Source organism: Mugil cephalus, chromosome 16 (genome assembly GCF_022458985.1).
Source record: "Mugil cephalus isolate CIBA_MC_2020 chromosome 16, CIBA_Mcephalus_1.1, whole genome shotgun sequence".
In the NCBI taxonomy this organism is placed as follows: domain Eukaryota; kingdom Metazoa; phylum Chordata; class Actinopteri; order Mugiliformes; family Mugilidae; genus Mugil; species Mugil cephalus.
Genome location: NC_061785.1, coordinates 15,779,325 through 15,801,389, shown reverse-complemented (window position 1 = coordinate 15,801,389; position 22,065 = coordinate 15,779,325). Strand labels below are relative to the sequence as shown.

General features: G+C 44.2%; 2 protein-coding genes across 6 annotated transcripts; one reads left to right on the top strand and one right to left on the bottom strand.

Annotated features, from left to right (window-relative positions):
* Nucleotides 1-3,117: 3,117 nt before the first annotated feature.
* On the top strand, nt 3,118-10,945 carry get4 (guided entry of tail-anchored proteins factor 4). Its single transcript, XM_047608688.1, has 9 exons — nt 3,118-3,368; nt 4,541-4,619; nt 6,261-6,342; nt 6,434-6,583; nt 7,488-7,626; nt 7,877-8,017; nt 8,109-8,184; nt 8,321-8,393; nt 8,771-10,945. Exons 1-9 carry the CDS (start codon nt 3,229-3,231, stop codon nt 8,860-8,862), a joined length of 972 nt encoding a protein of 323 aa, XP_047464644.1. The 5' UTR covers nt 3,118-3,228; the 3' UTR covers nt 8,863-10,945.
* vps35l (VPS35 endosomal protein sorting factor like) lies at nt 10,727-22,034 on the bottom strand. 5 transcript variants are annotated; one of them, XM_047608683.1, is made up of 30 exons: nt 21,853-22,034; nt 21,121-21,220; nt 20,713-20,895; nt 20,462-20,581; nt 20,070-20,094; nt 19,898-19,977; nt 19,077-19,205; nt 18,878-18,962; nt 18,690-18,788; nt 18,509-18,605; nt 18,285-18,332; nt 17,689-17,782; nt 17,329-17,529; nt 17,157-17,203; nt 15,942-16,053; nt 15,720-15,836; nt 15,575-15,628; nt 15,412-15,492; nt 15,269-15,331; nt 15,103-15,188; nt 14,927-15,007; nt 14,567-14,630; nt 14,293-14,391; nt 14,129-14,206; nt 13,730-13,844; nt 13,474-13,613; nt 13,207-13,372; nt 12,982-13,100; nt 12,640-12,801; nt 10,727-12,460 (listed from the first exon to the last, which is right to left on the bottom strand). In XM_047608683.1, the coding sequence occupies exons 1-30, from the start codon at nt 21,867-21,869 to the stop codon at nt 12,362-12,364; spliced, it is 2,961 nt and encodes a 986-aa protein (XP_047464639.1). In that variant the 5' UTR covers nt 21,870-22,034; the 3' UTR covers nt 10,727-12,361. The 5 variants fall into 5 exon arrangements, with proteins under 5 accessions (XP_047464639.1, XP_047464642.1, XP_047464640.1 ...); XM_047608686.1 differs by having other exon boundaries at nt 12,640-12,792; XM_047608684.1 differs by having other exon boundaries at nt 12,640-12,798; nt 21,853-22,033.
* Between the last annotated feature and the right edge of the window lie 31 nt (nt 22,035-22,065).

Here is a 22,065-nt window from a genome sequence, read left to right as displayed (position 1 = left end):
GGACAGAGAGTACTCAAACAAAGAACAAGTTAGAGGAGCAAAATGTGTCTCTCAACAAGCAATGCCAGGACCTTCAAAACAAATATGCCATTGAGAAAATGATGAGGGAACAGAAAGAAAGAGACCTGGAAGTTTATGGCTCTTTGAGACAAGAACACAAAGAGCAGATCTCAGAGAACCAGGCCTTGCGACATCAGGTACAAGACCTGACAGGCTACAAGAGCTTTGCTTCGAAAAAAATCAGAGAGCAGAAGGAGAAGTTAAGGCAGGAGCACGAGTTATACGTGAAGAAAAACGAGGCCTATAGAAGGCTGTCGAGACAGATCAATCGTAACTCTGAGCAAACTACTGAACTACGTGTTACTAAAGAAAAACTTAACTGCACACAGAACCTGCTTCGGCAAATGACCGAAGCGAACGACAAATGCCATAAACAAATTGATTGTTCCAAAAATGAAATCCACGACCTGACGAAAGAAATAGAGAGCCTGAACGAGAGGATCGAAGAGGTGACGCAGGCCAAATTCGGAGCGGAGCACGAGGCTGCGAAACTATCTGAAGATATGGAAAAGATGAGGCTGAAACTGGAACATCAGACCAACGAAGCCAGAAAGCAGCGTGACATCATGGCGTCCATGGAAAAGGAAATAAGCGACTGCGGTGATCTTAAGCTTCTGCTTGAAAACAACACCAAGGAAGTGAGAAGGCGCATTTTGCGCAGAGACAAGGAGATCATCTACCTGAGGAACGCCATCACAGAGTCAGAGAACAGACACAGGCAGCAGGCGATTATAAAAGAAGCCATCAAGGGTGAGAAAAAGCTCGCCCTTTCCAACCTGTTCAAGGCTCAGGCACAAATCAGGTGTGCCCAGGACAAGATTAAATCCCTCTCGGACAAAATCACAAGTCACCAGTGTGAGCTCAACGTGAAGGACGCGGAGGTGGACAAGATCAAGATAGAGAATTGCTCTCTGAAGAACCAGCTGGAGAAGATGAACAGGCAGCAGGCTGAAATCAAGATAATGCAGGAGGAATTCATGAGCTCTTCGTTTAAAGACAAGCATCTGTTGGAGAAAAAAGTCGCCAGTGCACAAGCAGACAAGGAAAAAGCGAGCCACGTGCTAGAGCAGTACAAAGAGCTGGTGCTGCAGAAGCAAAGTAAAATAGATCGATTGGAAGACGCGAAGGCCATGCAAGAGCAAGCACTTAAAGAAAAAACAAAGACGGCCGACGCTCTCATGCAGGAGTTAAAGTCCCTTGAAAGGCAGCTCCGCAATTTGAACAGGTCGGTGATACGCAAATCCGAGCACAAGTTGTGGAGAGACAGAGCTTGGGCCAGGAAGAATCGCTTAACCTGTTTCAGGATCATTCAAGAAATCTGGAACTATCCTCATAGGAATACACAATTGCCATGTAATGAGGTTAAGTATAAGCAGCTGCTGAAGGAAAAAGACCATCAAATTGAGGAACTGAACACCAAGCTGGCTAGGCGACCGGATGACGCCATACATAAACTCCACAGGTGTCAATGGGACAACAGGGAGCTCAAAAAGGAGCTGATGGCAAAACAAGGAGCCCTTACTGCTTATCAGACAGATTACAAACGGGTGAAAGACGACAACCAAAGGCTGTCAGATGAGCTGAGGAAGTGCACAATAGAGGTGAAAAAATCCACCCTTCCGCCTATTTCTAAAAAGAACCAGGAGCCCTCCGAGAGCAGATCTAAAGAGTCCGGGAATGAACCGGTCACCTCCACCGAGAGCAAAGAGACAGAACACAAGACCAGCGTCCTTCCTCCCCTCATAAAGATACCGCTTTGTGTTGCCACACCGATGACACCACAAAGACCGTCATCCGCATTCCCACGTCAGCCAGCGACTTCCAGGTTGAGGAGGTTTAACGCTACCCATCCCTGATTATGATTCAGGTTCCAGTCATCGGTAACTCCTAACCGTTCCCTGCCTTTGTTTACTTTTAGGGCGTCACGGGTGAGGGTGAAGGTTTACCCCGGGTGCTCCGGTTTTTCCTTTCCTTTCACTCAACACGTTCGCCAAAAAGCCTAAAACCAATTACATAATCACAAAAAATATTCTGTCTCATTTGTGTGGATTTGTCATTTTCCTCTATCTTTTGTATCTTGTTTTTTCTCATTCTTCTTGCTCTTCCTCTGGTTTCTGCTGACTGAGGCAAACATTTCATCAGCGGAGACCATCTTTTTGTCATCTCTTCCCGGACATTGACTCTGACGTTCTCCGTCTCCTTCCTTCCACTTAGTGTGCATACAGTCCAAATACGTACACTGTTATACAATAAAATAAGATGCATTTTAAATTGTTGAGACATAAATTTACTCACTGAACGGCGTTCCCCATTACTCCCATTACAAGGGAATAACAGACGTTTATCATCGATTCACAGGACTATTACTAATAGTTGTAGTTTGAGTAGTTTTATTTATCAATATCCACAGATGTCAAACATCCAAAAGCGGCTGGAGGGTCTAATCTGGCTCTCAGCATGAATTTGTAAAGTGCGCAAATTTTCTAAAAGTCTGCAGTCTTTCAATGAAAATAAGTGCTATTCCTGATTTGTGCACCTTTTCAGTCAGAGAAGTGGACAGAACTTAATGTTTATAGGTTATTATGCTATTATCATATCATCACAATCGAGTTTACTATCTGGCTAGTGTGCGATTTGACGAAACGAGATCTTGAACAACGCCGTTTGGTCCTACTGTTGTTTGTGTGATGGCGCTATTCAGATGCAATTTTGTTGTCAGGTGCAATTTTGTGCAACCTGCAACCAGATTACAACCGATCACAAAAGCGATTTCAGGATGCGCAGAAAGTGGGACTGGCTCCTGTTTATATAGATGTGTTCATGTCAATGGGGTGTGCTGTGGAAAACGCAAATTCGGAAATGTGGTTAGTCGTTCACGTGAAGGCAGGGTACAGCTCAGACTCATGGGGCACACTAGTGACCCGTGGAGGAAGTGCAGGTGATTTGTATATGGGAAAGGCTCGTAAATGCGAAGTGTCTTATCGTTCACTTGAAAGAGCGCCCAAAAGACTGACTCGTTCGCGAACGTCACATCACTAAAGCCACTACAGCCAAAGCATCGCAGCACGCCGGCTACGGCAAGCCGCGAGGGTCGGTTTAAAGCTTTCCGGCTTCGCTCTGTCAAACAGCCACACAGAGCGCTGCTGCCTAGCCTGCGGAGCTACGACGATGTCGGAGCAGGAGTCTCTGAGGTGCTCCAGCGCCCGGAACCGCGGAGGCGTGCAGAGGGTCGAGGGAAAACTGCGAGCCAGCGTAGAAAAGGGGGATTACTATGAAGCACACCAGATGTACAGGACTTTATTTTTTAGGTATGGCTTCGTTTCATGTCCGTGTGTGTAGTTGTAATTGTCATTCGGTTTTGAGGCCTGTGCTGCCTCTGTTCCAGATCATTCCGCTGTCAACCTTGCTTCCACACCTGCCCGTTTAGGATTGGTCCGGTGGCTTCGCGGTCCCGCCCACTCCTGCCGGTCCGTCTATCTGTTTGGACCGTCGTCATTTCGATCTCATCACGGTCTCGAAACGGGACTGCTAACTCCGGCTAGTTAGCTAGCAACGGCAACAACACCGAGCTAACAGACTCGAGTTAGCGAAGGCTGCTACTGAGAGACAGTTACACCGTCCGTGTCTCTTTGAAGAAGACACTTAAAACGGAAATTAACAGACCGTATGGCTAACCGTTATTAGCCGCTGCGTTTCCTGAGCCGGTCCAGTTGTGTTAGCATTTAGCCACATAGCTACATTCTGCACCGCCGCAGTCTCTCTAGGCTCTAAAGAAGAGGGGTGTCACACTCATTTTAGTTCGGGGGCCACATTCAGCCCAATTTAATCTAAATGAGACCAGACCTGTAACATAAAAACAATAATAGCCTACAACTAACGACAACTCCAGACTTTTCCCATTTGTTTTAGTGCAAAAAAAGAACAATTGAAACAGGAGAATGTTTACATTTAATTGACTATCCTTTAAAAAAGTGACAAAATAAATGCAATTCGGGGATATCGCTGTGTGCTGTTTAGTCCTGGGTCTGGTTCTGTCTGTATTTCTTACTCCATATGTTTGACACATATGTTTTTGTTTGTCATACTTATTTAGTAGAAATATGTAAACAAATGTTCAGGGTCTGGGATAAATCTGTTCGGATATGGTTTACTCTGTTTTCTAGTGCCTAACTTGAACCAGCACTATTTAAATGCTTTGCCACCATATAACTCTTTTTCAGAATTACCACTATTAATGCCAAACCATCTCTCTATCACCGTTATTATTACGGTTGCTTCCCACTTCCTGTTCTTTTTCGTGACTACAAATTAAAGTTGCAATATTACGACTTTTTACAAATACCAGCTGACCTCTGATTAAGTTTGCAGAAGAAGCGAGAAGCAGAAATAACCTTGAGTCAGACAAGCAAACCCTGTGTGTGTCTTGATAAGCAGACGGTGATGCAGTATGTGTGATGCTGTTTATCTTGTCTTCCATAAGGTACATGTCGCAGGCAAAACATGCCGAGGCCAGGGAGCTGATGTACAACGGTGCTCTGCTCTTCTTCAGCTATAATCAGGTACAACGCTGCCTTCAAACACGTTTTCTCACACAAACATTACTATCATATTACTGTCATGTTCTAAAGCAGCTTTGAGGCTGTAGTTATTGTTTTCATAGGGATCATAAGGGAATTGCATATATATATATATATATAAAGTGTCCATTTTTTTGTGGGATTCATCTTTGTAAAGAAATGAGGAAGACTGACAGTGACATGTGTTTACCAAGTGGCAAATAAACTGGAGATTTAGAAAAACAGCATTATTAAATTATCAATAATTATCAAGTTGTCGTTCTTAATTTATTGTCATTTGACAGTTGTGTAGGTGTGTGCAGGCCTAACTTGTTAGGTGTGACAAAAGCAGCTGGAGAAGCCTCGGTATATTAATGCGTACTTTACACCGGTAACAAACGGTGCATTCTACGTTAAGTCCTGCGCTATGTCCTTCATCACTGACTGTATCCAATCAGCCTCAAAAAGGAGACAATCCAATTCTACTCATTTAAGAGGATGTCGTTCGTGCTACTGTTAAACTGGTTTGAATTCAGCACTAAAGTGTTGCTGTTATTTACAGTAGCCCTTTGGCTACAACGGCAAAATAATAGTAACACATGTTGCTATAGCACAATACAGTTTAATAGAACTACAAACCAGCCTCCAAAATTTCAGTTGAATCTACAGTTATTTGAAACAAATGCTGATTACCGTAACCTTCACAAAGCTTAGAATTAATGAAGGATAATTGTATTGGAATGCATTTGTTTTTAGTAGTTCACATCCCAATGGGTCGATCCAGACATGTTTTAAATGATTGGATTGGGCATCAGCCAAGCCGGATCTTTTGTAATTTTTTTGATTGAGGTTTCCCATAAACCAAAACCATGAACCTGTAGTATCAAAACTTCTTATTCTTCTTGTGTTTAAATGGCCATTAGCTAGTGTCAAATCTTCCAACAACCACAGAAGAAGAACCAAAACAATGTGACTAAGCGTCCTGGCTGTGTGAGATTACTTGACTCTGGAAATTAAACTCAGTCAGCCAACAGTTTGGGAATTGTGCAATGTGGATGTTTCGTGAGTTGCTTGTAGGCGATTGTACCGACTTGATTCACCACCTACAAAAGAATCGCCAAACGGAATCCATCAAGTAAACTCATGCAAAGGCTGCACCCAAACTACAACAATACAACAATACTCAGCGCTGTGTTTAAAAGAGGGCGAAAGGTTCCTTGAGACAGCTTCAAGCCAAAAAATATTACTCAAACGGTTACAGAAAACATATTTGCAGGAGAGAACATCTTTAGATCTGTTTGAGGCTCTGGAGCAAAGGTACGTTAGCTTTAACAGCCATATTTACTGCGCTTATTACACTTGCACGGTGCACGTACAGTATGATCTAGCAGGATGCAAGTAAGGTAAGAAAAGCCTTTGTGAATCTCCAGGTGAGGAAATTTAGTTTATGTAAGACTGGATCGGGGCTCAGTATTAAACCATGGGTAAGAAAAAAATAGTTTGGGACATAGCTAGAAGTTAGTTACATTTTGTGAGATGTGGCCTTTCTGTCATAGATTTCTTATCCTTACTCTCCTAATCACTCAATATTATCTGCGGGAGAATGGACGGGTGAAAAATTGTTGCTTGTCCCTTTCTTTGCAGCAAAACAGTGCAGCAGATCTGTCCATGCTGGTGCTGGAGGTCTTGGAGAAATCTGAGACTAAGGTCGAAGAGGAAATATTAGGTAGGTGGGAAACTTTCCTGCACTCAGCACGACACCTCACCCCCCAAATTAATGCGTTTGTGGTTTTCACTTCTGTGTGTGTGTGGAGCAGAAAGCCTGGCTAAGCTGTTCAGTCAGATGGACCAGAATTCTCCAGAGAGAGTAGCATTTGTGTCCAGAGCCTTGAAATGGTCCACAGGAGGGTCCGGGAAGCTGGGACACCCGAAACTACACCAGCTGCTGGCTGTCACCTTGTGGAAAGGTAACCAGTGAATCGTTCAGTTTGTAGAGAATAACCGCTAATCATATTCAAACATTTACTGCTCTATACTCTCCTGAAGGATAAGAACTAATAGATGTGACTGTTTGTAGGATGAGAATATAATCCTTTATTTATCACACAGTGGGATACCTTTTGCTTTTCTGTGTTTTTGGAAATCACACACTGATTTGTTTTTGTTTTTTCCAAGTCCATACCCTTTACCTGCTTAAATGTCAGGGAAGCAACAGGATCTCTCACTTGTCCATTAAACTGCTTTTTAGTCAAATGTCAAATGACTTTTGGTGCCTGGAAAAGGAGGAGGCAGCCCAGTAAAGAACTGCAAATCTGAAATCCTTCCTCCAATTTGAATCCAAAGACCGTTAAAATAAATTTGAGAGTCTGCACCGACACATCACATTCATTACGTTCACTTCCTATTTCATTATGTACAGTCCTACACTAAAACATAGCTTCATGAAAGTTTTGTTATGCCTACCTTAAAATAACAGAGAGCTGTTGATTTAACTGTGTTCTCATTTTGGAGGCTGTGAATTTGTAGCACTTGTTTACGTCACGTCTCAGTTTTAGCCTGTGGGCTACGCTAAATTACGTGTTGAATTCAGTCCAGATTAAGATAACAACAACTTGTTTGTGGTGTAAAGCGCTTTGAGGGTACAAATATGCTATATAAATACAAGAGCAGTTACCATTACAGTTGAATTACCATCTTTGCTGTTTCAACTGTTTGAACATTATTACAGTCATGAAGGAGGATTTAATGCACGACTGTTGTATTAGAATGCATTATTTTTTACTAGTGGCGAGCACATAACCGCAACTATTTTTTTTTCCTGAGTGGATGTCGCAGTCCTAAGACTAAAAACCAAAATCTTTGTCTGTCCAGAGCAAAACTATAGCGAGTCCCGTTATCACTTCCTACATTCGTCTGACGGGGAGGGCTGTGCACAGATGCTGGTGGAGTATTCGGCGTCACGAGGCTTCCGCAGCGAGGTCGACATGTTTGTGGCACAGGCCGTCCTACAGTAAGTGAATCATCGCTACTGAACTGCAGATACGTTTTAGAATTCAGAACCGATGTGCTGGGCAAGTAAGTGGTATTTCTGTGTCCTTCTCCAGCACGTCAGACAGCAGTCATATGATGTCTTTCTTCAAAGAGTCTCTGAAGTCTCTGTTCTCACTTTCTGACCTGTTTTATTCCCTGTGCTTCTGGGTTTATCCTCTGTTCCCCACCTACGTCTGTCCTTTCCTTATCTCCACTCCCAATCCCTCCAGGTTCCTCTGCTTAAAGAACAAAAACAGCGCTTCCGTGGTGTTCAGCACTTACACAGAGAAACACCCGTCCATAGAGAAGGGGCCGCCCTTCGTCCAGCCTCTACTAAACTTTATCTGGTTTCTGCTGCTGGCAGTGGATGGGTGAGGAGAGACATCTACAAATTCAGACAAGAATAGATTGAGAATAATGAGGTGATGCATTAAAAGGTTTTGTGTTTTTTTTTTTCTTCAGGGGCAAATTAACAGTTTTCACAGTGTTATGTGAGCAATATCAGCCTTCCCTGAAGAGGGATCCCATGTATAATGAGGTGAGCGTTAAGATACTGGATCACGGTCATGCGTGCCTTCACGTTGCCTGGTGTATGTGATGCTGGTGGACTTTCTGCTCATCTTCTCTCATGTCCTCTTCCTCCCGTTACTCCTGGCATTTTATCGGCTCGTCAGTATCTCGACAGAATAGGACAGCTTTTCTTTGGCGTTCCACCCAAACAGTCCCCATCGTACGGCGGCCTCCTAGGTGAGTGGTTTTGGCTTAAATCGTGAGGCTCATCTGATATTCAAGTCTGAATATCAGATGAGCCCGACTGACTCTTTAATTCTGGATATAAATCAAACATAAAACACGAAAACCTCCCTTATTAGTTTGCACCAGATGAGAACACACATGAAGCATCATTATAACCGACTGCTCATAATCACAAGTGACTATCAAGTCCTTATCTTGTTATCATGGCCCCTCTGAGTGCGTGGGATATATTAGGCAGCGAGAAAACCTTTAGTCCTCAAACCTGATGTTAGAAATAAATTGGCAAATGGCTCAGTATCAGTACCTAAGCGTACCGAAAGTGATCCGAGGACGGGAAATCTCATTCAGTGCCACGTTTCATCCGACAGGAAACCTGCTGAACAGCCTGATGGGCTCGGGTGAGGAGGATGATGGGGCCGAAGAGGCCCAGGAGGACAGTAGCCCCATAGAACTAGACTGAGCCTGCGGCCCGGGACGACGAGAACGAACAAACTAACACAAACAAGAGGAAGACCGCCCGCCTCCCTTCTTCACCTCCACAACGGGGTCAGGGCGAGGCGCTGGTCCCTGTTTTCAGAGGCGTGCTGTTTCGACAACAAACCCCCCACGTCCCCTCTCCATTACTAAACCATTCTGTCCAAAAATCAGAACAAGTATCTTTCCACCAAAACCTCCCCTGTCAGCACTGCCCGGACGGACTGCGCCAAAGTACAAACTCTGCCCTTGTTGAATTATTGTAAGACTTTGTTGTTTTATTTTAATCATCACTTTTTTTTGTTAGTTTGGGACTCTTGCTCCTTCGCGATCTTTAAACCAAGGTAACAATTTGTTCTCTCCCCTCTGAAAACCTGCTACCGGGAGGTCAGTATATTTGGAGTCTCTCGGTGGGGAGGACAGCATCCCGAACATAGCCCCGTCTCATGAGAGGGTTTAGCCAACTCGCCTCAGTTTTCTCACCCGTTTCAGTTTGTCAGGCAGGCCACGTGGAGCTCGGTCTGAGGCGCAGTGGAGCCGCTGCTGTTCAACGACTTATTCCGTTAAGTCTCTTCTTTCAGTAGTAAATGAAATTGTACTTTTAGCCAAGGTCATGTTTCAGCCTCTCATCCATAGTTCTGTGGACTTATATAAAGACATCAGAGTGTTTAAGTTATTATCACACCATGTTGCACCTTAAATGTCAAACGAACCCTTCTGTAGTGACGATTGCGGCGTCTTTTCTGTTCAGCTAAACTACTGCAAGCACACAAACGACTTCATTCCAACAGGCCGACTCTTTAGGGTGCGCTTGCTGAACTGCAGTTGGAAAACTTCAGCTCAGCCGGTGAATAATAACAGTCACAACGCAAGCGATCGCTGCTGCTCATCAGTGTTACATTCATTTGCCCTAAAAACACAGCTTCCTTTCGTTCGCTCCCATTGTTCATCTCCAGCTGCTGTATGTGCTCATAGTGACATTTGATCAGTTCAGGTCTTGAAACTTTCTATCATAACATGTAACGAGTCGCCCCTTTCAAATTAAAAATTGTCATTAAATACCAAGAAATCTAGGAACGTCCAGAGGTCTTCCAGTGTAATGATAATTGAGTTGACATACGGAAGCTACAGGTGGCCAGTGTTAATTAAGAATAGAAGTAGGAAATATAAATAAGTGGAGGGAAATTTAAATATGAACCACGTCATTGAAACATAATTCACTTAATTAGTTAAAACTCAACACTTATGTGGAACTTCTGTTTCCACACATTTTATTATTTATAAATACTATAATTAGCTGGTTTTATCATATCGAATTATGTCACAGAATTTTGATTCATTTATATATTTTCATAGGTTCTTACATGTTATTTAATGTCTAATGTTGGCCATTCTGGTACTCCTTAGTATTGCCGGGCTGCAGAAGAAGAGATTGAATTTTGTCAGCGTCCGCATGTTCTGCTACAGTAACGTCTATCTAATCTAACGCCGCGCTCTTTGAAAACTGGAAGGAAATCTCTCCTTCCAGTGACTGGATTCATAGATTTACACTAAATATCGTTGGTCATGAACAGATCCGGTTGAGAGTCCGACTTGTCTCCGGTGGCCGGCGCATCCTGCAGGCTTTTATTAAACCACGGAGGTTGACCACGTAATGGGAAATTCAGACCGCAGGGTTTCTCAGCGATGGAACACACACACACACACACACACACAAAAAGGTAGTTTGTTGGATAACCTCAAACATCATGTCCTGGTGTCCATGTTGCAGTTTCTGGAGTATTACCGTGTCCTAGATGTGACAACGTCAGCAGCTGAAACATGTCAGAGGGAGGAATGAAACTTGAGACTCTTTTTTTTTTTTTTTTTTTTTTTTGTTGAAGTCCGTTTTGTCCGAATTGTCCTAGGTGTGTGACCAAAAGCCTAAGATCATGTGTGTCGGTGAACGTCATCACAGCTGTTTGCTTTTGTTTTTGATGATTTTGTCCTTTGAGAACTAAAGCGAGTGTTTGGCTTTTCAACAGTTCAACTAAATAAACTACAATTAAGAAGAGTTTGAGAATGTCAAACGGCTTCCTCTGCGGTTTGTTTTTTGCTACACAATTCATTGTGTTTGAAACACTGGTTCAGTGATAATAAATACTGGAGACATTTTAAATGTGCTATGCATTCTGTACACTGACCAGGCATAACATTATGACCACTGACGACGATAAGTAAATAACATTTTGTGACAAGATGGACCTGACATTAATGGGGATGTTACCCCATAGCAATGACACTCCTTGATGGGCATCCCCAGCAGGATGCAGTCTCACACACACACACACACACTCACAAAAACAGTTTAGGAACAACTCAGAAAACACAAAGAGCAGCACACGTTGTTGACATGGCCTCCACACTCACTAGATCCTAAACGGATCAAATAGGGATGGGCGATAAAACAAAAATATCATATCACGATTTTTTTTTAAATAAAATCACGATTTCGATTTTATCACGATATTAAATTGAAAAATGAAAAACAGACAATATGTTCTCGGCATTCAGAGTAGAGACGTGGCATGGCAGTGTTGGAGAAGTATTTTCGGCTGGGCAGCTGGTACCGCGGGTCAACTACTTTAAGCAGGCGTTTGAATCGCTCGTTGTCGTCTTGATCGGTACCATATCTTTTGGTAAGACCACGCGTCACTGCCCGTAATTTGCTATGATTGGTCGGTCAGGTTGACGACGTAATACGTTGTGGTGCGACGGTGCATCCACATAGAACTGCAATTTATAGAATGTACCCTCGACGATCCCCCGATCTCTGCAGTTTGACAGATCGTCTGCACGTTGTTATCGTTCACGATTTAATATCGTCATATCGCCCACCCCTGCGATCAAATATCTGTAGGACGTTCCACAGAGGGCCCTGGCCTCAACCCAAAGCACCCCCACTAACAACATCCTGTTTCCAGACGCCACAGGTCACCCTCGGAAGGCCCGTGTCCATCGTCTGACGAGTCACAGCTGTTTTGTTATGCCTGATCAGCGTATGAGCAGAAACCCCACCGTGCAACACTGATGTGGCCGTGAGGCTTGAGCTTATCTTAATGAGAACAGATGCTCTGCTACTGATACCAACGTGCGTGGACTTGTTTTGGGTTGCTGTGGCATGAGTGAGGAAATTAGCTAGAGAGGCTAAAAACATTATTTGTACGAGGCTGTAAATATGTTAAATTATGTTTTAAATCAGGGCATTTTAACACGGAGGTGTACTGGTATTGACTCCCTTTATGAGCCAGCTTCCGGTGGCCATTTGAGGTACTGCGGTTTTTCTTTTACATTTTTCAGGCCCGTAGAGTTTACTTACACAGAGACATTAAGGCATTTCTTCTGATTAGTTCTGTTTATTTATTTATTTATTTACACATTTAATGTGACCATTTTACAGGGTGAGGGAAACAAAGGGTGAGGGAAACGAAGGGTGAGGCGGGTGTTCAGGTGCGTGATTGTAGTGACAGCCTTTGGACTGTTTCCGTCAGGTACGACATTTCAGGCTGCTGAGCCTGATGTTTGATGAACTCCAGAGTCCGAACCTGTAGCAGCCACCAAGAGACAAGAACCACATTCACTGAAAACATATTTAAACAGGAACAGCAGGAGGGAAAAAAAACAGACCTGCCTTTGAAATGAATGGGGCTGTGACATGAACAAAGTACAGGTTAAAACAAATACAGGCGGAGCTACAAGAGAGAGCAGTAGAAGGTTAACTTACAGAGACACGAGTCTCACAGTATCCATGTTTGTGGCTGAGGTTCCACAGGTTGACGGCCAGCTGGTTCAACTTATTGTTCCTCAGGTCCCCGTGAGCCAACAGGACGCCGAACATGGAGAAGGCTAGAGCACCTTGGCGACGCACGCTCTGCTGCTGCTGCTGCTGCAAAAAAAAAAAAAAAATGGGAGAAACTGACACTGAAAATCTGGAAACGCCACAAAAACTAGTATTTAACCAAAATATTTTTCAGTTTTGTCAGCAGAAATTAAAAAGAATTTATGAAAAAAAAAATAATAATAATAATAATGCAGGTGGTAGTGAGGTGTGTCTCTCTGGCCTCACCTCCTCCCGACCGAGCACCTTCAGATGGTCCAAGATCTGTCCAATCAGAGTCTCGCACAGCTTGTTGATCTCGGATAGAAACTTGGGGTCTCCTCCGTACAGTGTCTCGTTGGAGTCCACTGAAACCAGAACACAGAAAGAAGAAGAATGAAAGATGAATTAAATGAATCTAGGGTAATCAGTCCTGTTTAATGAAATTCAGGAAAGTTAGTTGTGTGTCGTTACCTTTTGGGATGGAGTAGAAATAGGTCTCCTGGCTCATGGCGGCCAGCAGGGGCAGCGAGCTGATGTAAACCCGCACCTTTGCGTCGCTGTTGTCCTCCCAGGTGTAATCCTGGACCATGTTGAGCAGGCCACGGACTAAGTAGAGCACCCCATGCTCTGGGTGGTCCTGTAAACACAAGCAGGTCTATCAAACCCTTGGCAGATAACAGGTCTTGTACTTCGCCGTGTTCTTGTACTTCGAAGCTGATGAGAGAGAATGAGTGTTACCGGAACAACCAGCAACGTTGCCAAGAAGTTGTTGATGAAATCCAGGAGGAAGCTCTCAGAAGAGCGGAGTTTCCCCTCCACGCTGATGCAGCGAGGAACCTCCGGGAGAATGCTGACGGCGGCCTTGAAGAAAGCGTCGGCTGGGAGAGAGGAACGTAACACGGACAGATACGGGGAGGAAGGGGGTGACAACAGAAACAAAGAGGTTAGAGGCAGGGGATAGAGGCAGAAAGTTAGGCAGAGTGCAGCCGCTTACCCTGGGAGAGACACTGGTTGGCCAACGCAACCTGGCCAGACAGCAGGTAGAGGGTGAGACGACTGAAGATGCTGCTGAGAGACGGTATGGTGATGAAAGTGTAGGCAGCGCACGCCTGCAGGAGAGATAGAAATCAATGAAGTGGCAGCGGTGTACTGTGCATTCATGCACGAAGCACAAGTACAGGCACATTAAAGTGACTTCCCAACTCAGGAAGAATAACCTGAAGCTTGAAAACTGTTCAGATTACTGTAGTTTTGAGTACAGTGGTTTTCCTGAAAACTGGACCTCATTCAGAACAGAGGTCTGGCCCAGATTATCCGGTAATGTGTTCACGGATCCAGTTTCCCAGCACTGCCCGGTCTCTCAATGCTGAGGCGACCGCGTGTGTTGACTCACCCTGACAAAAGCAGCGGTTTTTCTGGAGTGATTCCCTCTCATCACCCTCCTGGTCTCCATGGCCAGCTGATTCACCGTCTGGACATGAACAAGGGTACATGAGAACACGAAGCTGGCGTTCGCGCGCGCTCACAACAAATCGCAATCTACAAACGGAGACTGACGTGGATGAGCTGCACCAGCACCGGCTCCAGGTTACAGAATGTGGATCTGGCCTCCACGCAGAAACTCAGCTGCTGCTCAAAGTCACGACCAAAGGAGACCTGACCGATCAGACAAAAAGGTGTTCAAAAAAGAGAGGGAAAATGGTTCATCTTTTACTCAAAAATGTGCTAAAGGCTACAAATGCCCACTGGAGCAAAGGACTTTGTGACTTGTTCAAGTGGATCTTTTCCCAGACTGAGGCTCTGAAATCACTAAACGTCTGAAAAGTCTCACCATGCGGACGAAGCCGATGATCAGCAGAGACAAAGATCTTTTCTCATCCTCAAGAGTGAGAGCGCTGCAGGGCAAAAGACAGATGAAACACACCGGATTATAATTAACAGATCTGAGATTATGAAGGAAATTGAGCATTTTAAATTGCTGACATTAAGTAAAGTGGACGAGGTATGAAAGGCATTTCCTGACGAAGATCAGCATGAGTGGGGCCTTCATGGATGTGCAAGTTACTATGTGAACATCCACATTAATCCCAGGTCCAACGGTTTCCCAGCAGATCATTGTACTGTCACAATATGTTATTTATTTCCCGTGTTTTTAATGTTGTGGCTGATCGGTGTGTGTGTAATGTCCTACTTGACGGAGTCGTGCATGGTCTTGCAGATGTGCAGCATGGCGTTGAGGATGACCGGGTCTCTGGTGACCTCCACCTGGTGTCTGCAGGGGACAAACGCAAACAACGCAGTTTGTCAGAATGTATCACTTTTCTGTTTTTGTCTGTCACAAAGGAAATCATCGTCACGGTCTCTTACTTGATGAAGACCTCCATGATGGATTTGCAGACCTCCACCCTCACGCTGTCCTTCTGAAACATGTCTAGGAACGGCAGGAAACGCTCCTGAGGACAACAGAAGTGATAAAAGTCACTCATCCCTTCCAGCGTTCCCTCTGTTCCACCGCACATTTCAAACTGCTCACCATGGAGAAGACGACGGAGAAGTCGTGGAAGTAGGCGAGGATCTTCCTGATGACTGACTGGAGCTACATGAAGAGCAGAAACAAAACAGTCACTGCAGGGCAGACGGAATGACGGAGGGTAGTTAATCATCCTTTCTGCCAACCTGAGGGTAGGCGTCCTCAAACGCTCGGTCTGGAGTCATGTGCTTGATGATGTCGGCCAGAACCGTGTTCACCTCACGTTTCTGAGAGTCAAAGAGTCCGAAGCGTGAGAAAGAGTTGACAAAAGCGACTCAGCCGCAAATAGTACAGACGGTTTTTACTCACTGTGAAGTGTCTGCACGTGAACTCCACCCAGATTTCGGCGCAGTTGACATAATCCTGAAAACCACAGTTAGATGCTGAGTGATAATCTGGAGCATTTGGACTGGAATAACGGTGTCTGTGAAAGGTAGCGTCAGAGTTACTGAACCTGAGGGCTGCGGACTTTGGTGATGACCTTCCAGGCTTCATTCAGGATGGTCAGCCTCTCGGACTCAGGGGGATCTGCGCTAGCCAGACTGCGACCCAGAGATCCAAACAACAGATGCTGGAGAAGAGACGACAGACGACCAATCATATTTCAACTGCATTCAGACTGTGATGAAAAAAGGAACTTGTCTATTCTTAACAATTTCCTAAACTTCTGACCAACCTTTGGGAAGCCGGACTCGTCGCAGTCTTTGATCATACCGATGAAGTCACTAGCTCTGGCTGCAACAAACTCCGGCCTGAAAGCTCTCATAACTGAATTCAGTAGCAAGGCACTGTGGGAAACAAGAACATAGTTTCCATGTGGTCTAGGTCAGTGGTTCTCAACCTTGCATATAAATACCCTGAGGACCCCCACAAGCAGCCCTAGAGGGTGGGGGTTCTTTGTGTAACTCTGCTTATCATCTTTGTTTGGAATATTAGTTTAATTTCAAGTGCTAACCTGTATACCCTCCTGAGACCCAAGATTTAGTTTGATATGAATCTTTAATTTCTCCAAGGTATTTGGGATTAGTAGGACCTAAGAAGTATAAAAGCTAAGCATCATCTTTCAACAGGAAGTAGTACACAATGTCCTCATATGTGGACACTGAGATTATTTCATTATTTATATTATAATAAAGTCACCAGTGTGTGACAAAATAGCAAAGCCAGAATTTGCGAACAATTAAGTCCCAACATCCTCAAACAAGTACTTCCTAGTAAGTGCGGTTGCAGCTCTTTGCTATTGATAAAATTTGTTAAATTTGTGGGTCATATAAAACCAGAAACGTTAATAAGCATAAATAAATAAGTTTTAACTGTGAAATCTGATGGGGTTTTGTTCCTCGTCCACTTTTGTCCTGTGATTGTCCGTAGAATGAATCCAATGATTCTATCGCTATCAACCGACTAGTGTATTGACCATTTGCTACCATTAGATGGCAGACTAGAGTGTCCACTAACAAGGGCAATGGGTTTAAATGAAGCGGAATAAACTTAATGTCCCCATTTGAGGGCGCAGGGTCTCAGGAGGATACTGAAACTTAATAAAATACATTAAATTAATCTTGTGAAACAGATATAACCCTCTGTAGTTTAGGTGCATAAAGGTCTCAGTCACATTTGAGTAAAATAAATCTATTTCTATAAATGTTATGTGATCTTTTTCTTTATTTTCATGGACCACTTGTAATTACACCACAGACCACTAGGGGTCCACAGGTTGCGTTTAGGAGCGGAGTTTTCCCTCATTCATTCAGAATCAGACCATTTTAAAATATTCCATCTTTCTAATAAATAAATCTAGTCAAGAATTTATAAATTCATGAAATATAATAGGAGTACTTCAATGTCACCACACTGAATTCACATTTATTCTGCAGCTAACAGTACTCACTTGTTTCCCATCGTCTTGCATCTTTCCATCATCTCAGTGAGTAGAGGCTGAAACATAAACAGCATTAATAGACAATCATGTGCTGAGTATGGGAAGGATATGACTAAGCGCTACTGAAATGAGTAAAATCTTTCTGTTCAACAGCATCAGTCTCAATACGGTCAGTAGGTACCTCTGGAGCTCTGTAGGCGATACACTGCAGGATCCAGTTGATGGCGGGAGAGTAGAGGGTCAGGTACTCGGGCACCTCCACCCTCTGCACGACCAGCTGGTTCTGAACGCTCTCGCCACTGATCTGCCGGAAGGTGCGGAGCAGGTCGAAGAAGTTGCGGTTCAGGGTGTCTTTCAGGTGGGGTGCCACCTCCATGCCCACCTAGATTTCAAAGTAAAAGTTTAACTTTTACTTTACAGAGCAAATAAACTCTTAAAAAGTGAGTGAGTTCCAAGGTGGAAACGGCCACAGCAAGGTTCAAAACCATTTTGCTGAAGGTCCATCAATCTTTACACTTTCATATACAGTCAATGGGCTCACCCTGCAAAGATAAGCTCTGGCATAGGCAGCCACTAAAGGATCTCCAATCCCTCTGATCATAGCCGTCAAACGCGGGAGAGTTTCCTGAATGCCACTGTGGAAGGACAGAAGGACGCAGAACGCAAAAATACTTAGCATGATCCATTGTTGCAAACAGCAAACCAGCTCTAGCCAAGTTTTCTGAGGAAGCCAAATTGCAATTTACAAAGACGTGCATCGTATCATAAAAGTCTTGTGCTGTGGACAAGGCTAGGTAGCTGGTGTCTTATTTCTGATTTTAGCAGAAGGTAGAGGTGTTGGTTGAAGTGTAGTTGCATTTCCCTACTGCTGCTGGCTAGGCTAGGCTAGTTAGTAGCTGACTGCTGGTCTGCTGGTCAGTTTTCCAGTTGGACTGGGCTTCTGAATGAGTTTTGCCTCAGATCATGGCACAAGGGATTGTAACATCTCGTCCTGTGTATTAATGAATAATTACCCAATAATGCAATGCAATAACTAAAGACTATTTGACACCACATATCTGAGTATTAAAGCTGAAGCGTCATGCGTCCCAAATCAGAATCAGGATCAGGATGGAAATTCTGGTAAACCAAACTCACGATTTGTTGAGGAAGCAGTTGCACTTGAGGATGGCAGCTTCAACATATCTGTGTTGAGAGGTTAAGGTCAGATTTATATGTGAATTACAACCTTGTCAAAACCACAGTGAAGTGTTTGGAAGTGCCGCAACCAGGTCCAACAATAGAAGAGTAAATAAAGCTAAATGATTCACACGCATCCTTCTAAATCTAAAGAGTAAGTTGTGTGACAGTGTGAAGGATACAGTCTGGGAAGCAGCTCTCGGATGGAAGCGATCTTGAAGAACCAGTTGAGGCATGTCTCCTTAGCAGTGTCGTTCACATCTTCGACTGTGAAGCTGTCTGTGGAGGAGAATAAATCAATACATGAATCGATCTATACCTCGGAACAAACATCCTGAGAAAGTACAAAAAGGCACAACTGACTGTATTCACAGGGCGAGTTGGATGCAGATGTTGCATCCATACCTGGTAAGGGACGCGGATCAGAGCACATGGTCCAGATTCTGTCGTACACCAGCCGGCCTACAAACAAGTAAAACCACGGTCAGGTAACTTGCCTCATTTTTTAATACAAGGAATGAACTGAAGGGAACCGTGAGCTCATAACGCACCAAAGGTGTCGAGGATATCGGTGATGAGGACAAACTTGCTGGGGTAGAACTGGATCACCGAGGTGTCGGACAGAAGCTTAGAGCACTAGAACACAAACCGCACAGACTAAATAGTCAGCACATCAGAGTTTATGGATCAATCACTGTCTCCAAGACCGTAAATCTGTCTTTTCTCCTGGGGATCTTGGTTTTGGTTTACCTGGATGACGATCTTCAGGGCTTTGACCTTCTGATCAGAGGCCCAGGCCTCCTTCAGGGACTGATTCAGCTCCTCAATGCGGTTGGCATAGTCCTGCTGGGACAGGTTCAGCAGCTCTCTCTGGGAACCCTGAATAAATACACACAGACATACCAGTCATACACTATGCAGATAGGTTACATATTGATGTGAATAAATAATAGACGGACTCTTTGCAACGCTATTGACATTTTACATTTACAAAAACAGTTGTGGTCCACACTTGGGCCAATGCCAGGCCGTTGTAGGCATCTGTCACATCAGTATGTCCTGCATCGTTTCTACTAGTCAGACCTCTGATGGCGGTTTTCTAGACGAATGCACACATTGAATTTGTGCTGAGCACATCAGTAAGAGAGATCACTCTCTTTGGGACATTCAGCACAAGTCAAGAAGCTTCCCAGCTCTGTCACTTTCCCCTATTGAATTACAAATACAGAGTACTGACACATGTTGCTATGGTGACTGGTCCATTAGCTGTGTGTCTTTGAGATGTGTTTTATTCTTGTCCCAGAGACGTTCCGGTAGTTTAATGACAGATTGGTGTGCACGGGGCTTAAATGAAGGCGATAACCCCAAAAAGAAAATGATTTAAACACCACAGGAGGTGATGAAGATGGAATATTTAGCAACTACTTCAGCTCAGTTTGTGTTACCGCAGTTTGAACTGAACACTGACACCGACTCTGCATCTCTGACACATTCAGTCAGTTATACACCACTGTTGGCAGGCAGCGCTTTAAACGCAGACACACACAGAAGGCAAACCCAGGCAAACCCACCTCCTCCAGATCATCCAGCTCCTCCAGGCGAGTGCGAACTTTCTCTGAAACGGCAGACGACCCTGGACTCGGAGCTTTTCCTGGTGGAGACAAATGGATTCATTTGCTTTCGACCAAAGTGGTTTTAATGTTGTGGCTGATAGGCGTGCACATGGGCTTGTACGACTCTTACCTCTGTCAGAGCCCATGAAGAGATTCTGTGAAGACAAAAAGACTTAACTTAGGTTTCGGCCCTACCACGCAGAACTTCTGTTAGACAGTAACAGTATAACTTCTGACAGACAGTAACAGTATAACTTCTGACAGACAGTAACAGTATAACTTCTGACTGTCAGGGTAGAGTTCTTAGCAAGTGTTGATTTTAGAAAAAAGTCTTCATCAACAACACAAAAGGTTCCTTTGAAATGGTCAATCCATCCATCCATCCATCATAATTGTGTAACAGGAACTGAACTTCCTGAATTAAAGAGGTCTTGAACGGTCTGAAATGAATTACATGGTCGCTGCAGAAACTCTGATTACAGAACAATCGGGTCTTTGATATTAATATGGAGGGTGACTCACAATGGAGAGTTTTTCGGTGGTGGTGAACCTGGCCAGGATTTCCCCTCGCTTCGATGACCAGGGTTCAAAGTCTGGTCCCACCGCCTCTTCCTCCTTCTCTCTCCTCTTCCTCCCGAGGTCCTGGAAGCACAACATCTCCGTTTACTCTAAATATCAAGTCCCTAAATATAACTCTCTCCATTTCTGTGCATGTGGAATATTACTAGAACCATGAATGATGAATGCTAATGACATTTGACTTCTCAACTGACCCCCGTGGAGCTGCTATGTGACACGGCCGGAGTCTCGATGGCCGAGGCCGCGGCAAACATCGACAGGGGGTCGGTGCCGTCCAGCATGGAGCTGAGCGGGTCCGGGGGCACCGAGGAGGAGGATGACGAAGAGGAGGAGGTGCTGCCTTTACGGGTTCCCCGGCGGGTCTTCGTGTCCGTCACCTGGATCGGAGAGCAAAGTTTCAAAGCTGCTGTAGGACTGCGTTCATTTAATACAGTTTTGTTTTTTGATTTTTCACCACTCTTAGCTTGATGTTCCAAATTATAAAAGTTTTCAAAATGTGCTTCTTGTTAGTTTATTCCAGTGAAAAGCTGTAGAGTCAAGACACAGGAAGAAAGGGAGGAGGTTTATGAAGTAGACTTGTTTCTGTGCGGGACACCACTCACCATGATGGGCTTCAGGGGGTGGTAGTCTCCAAACTCCACCAGGGCCGCCTCTGGACGGTGCCGCTGCAGCTCGGCGTCATAGTTGCGCCCACGGGAACGCCTGGTCACACAAGAGACAGGGAGGAACATGAATATGCAATTACTTTACCTGCAATCCACTTATTCTTGCACAGAAACTGGAGATCGGAGGCAGATGCCATCAATGCCAGCTCATGACAAGAGTTTCATTGCTATAGTGACAGCCAACGTATGTTTAAATGTGTTTTACAGTGCTGAAATACATCAAGTTATTACTTTTTAGACAAATGCACACGTCATCTCTGCATATACATGCTTTTCTAATAAGCAGACACACAGTCAAATAAAATAAGGCTCTTTTGTTATAGTTGTGGATGCAGTGATACAGTTCAGTTAGATCTGGATGTGGGGACCGTGTAGTAACTTTTGTCACACGGGTTTTGCCTGACTACAACGAAGCCGTAGCTGAGGAGTAAACAGCTACTCTAAAACTGTATAATCATCCTGTTGCCTTTATTTCGTAATATTCTGTTGAAAACCTGCAGAAACAAAGTTCTCGTTTTATTTGGGACGCCAACTTCTAATTAATCTCGCGACACACCTATTTACAACGCATTTATGTTCTCAAAAGTCGCACATTATCGACAGACAATTGATTTGACTAGCGTATATCGACAATTGGGTGTTTTATAGTAAGATAAAAAAGCATCTTACCACTGCACCGCAGCCATTTTTCTACATCATATGACACATCAGGACTTCCTGGTTAGCCAAAACCGGCTAAAGGGCTGCTTTTATTTTCAAATAAAGGTGTTTCCTAAAAAGCTTTCGTCATCACACAAGGGGTTGTTATTGCAATTATCAAACGAGGTGTCTGTTTTAGCATTTGAGGCGGCGAAACCCTGATTTCAGATACGTTTTAATGGT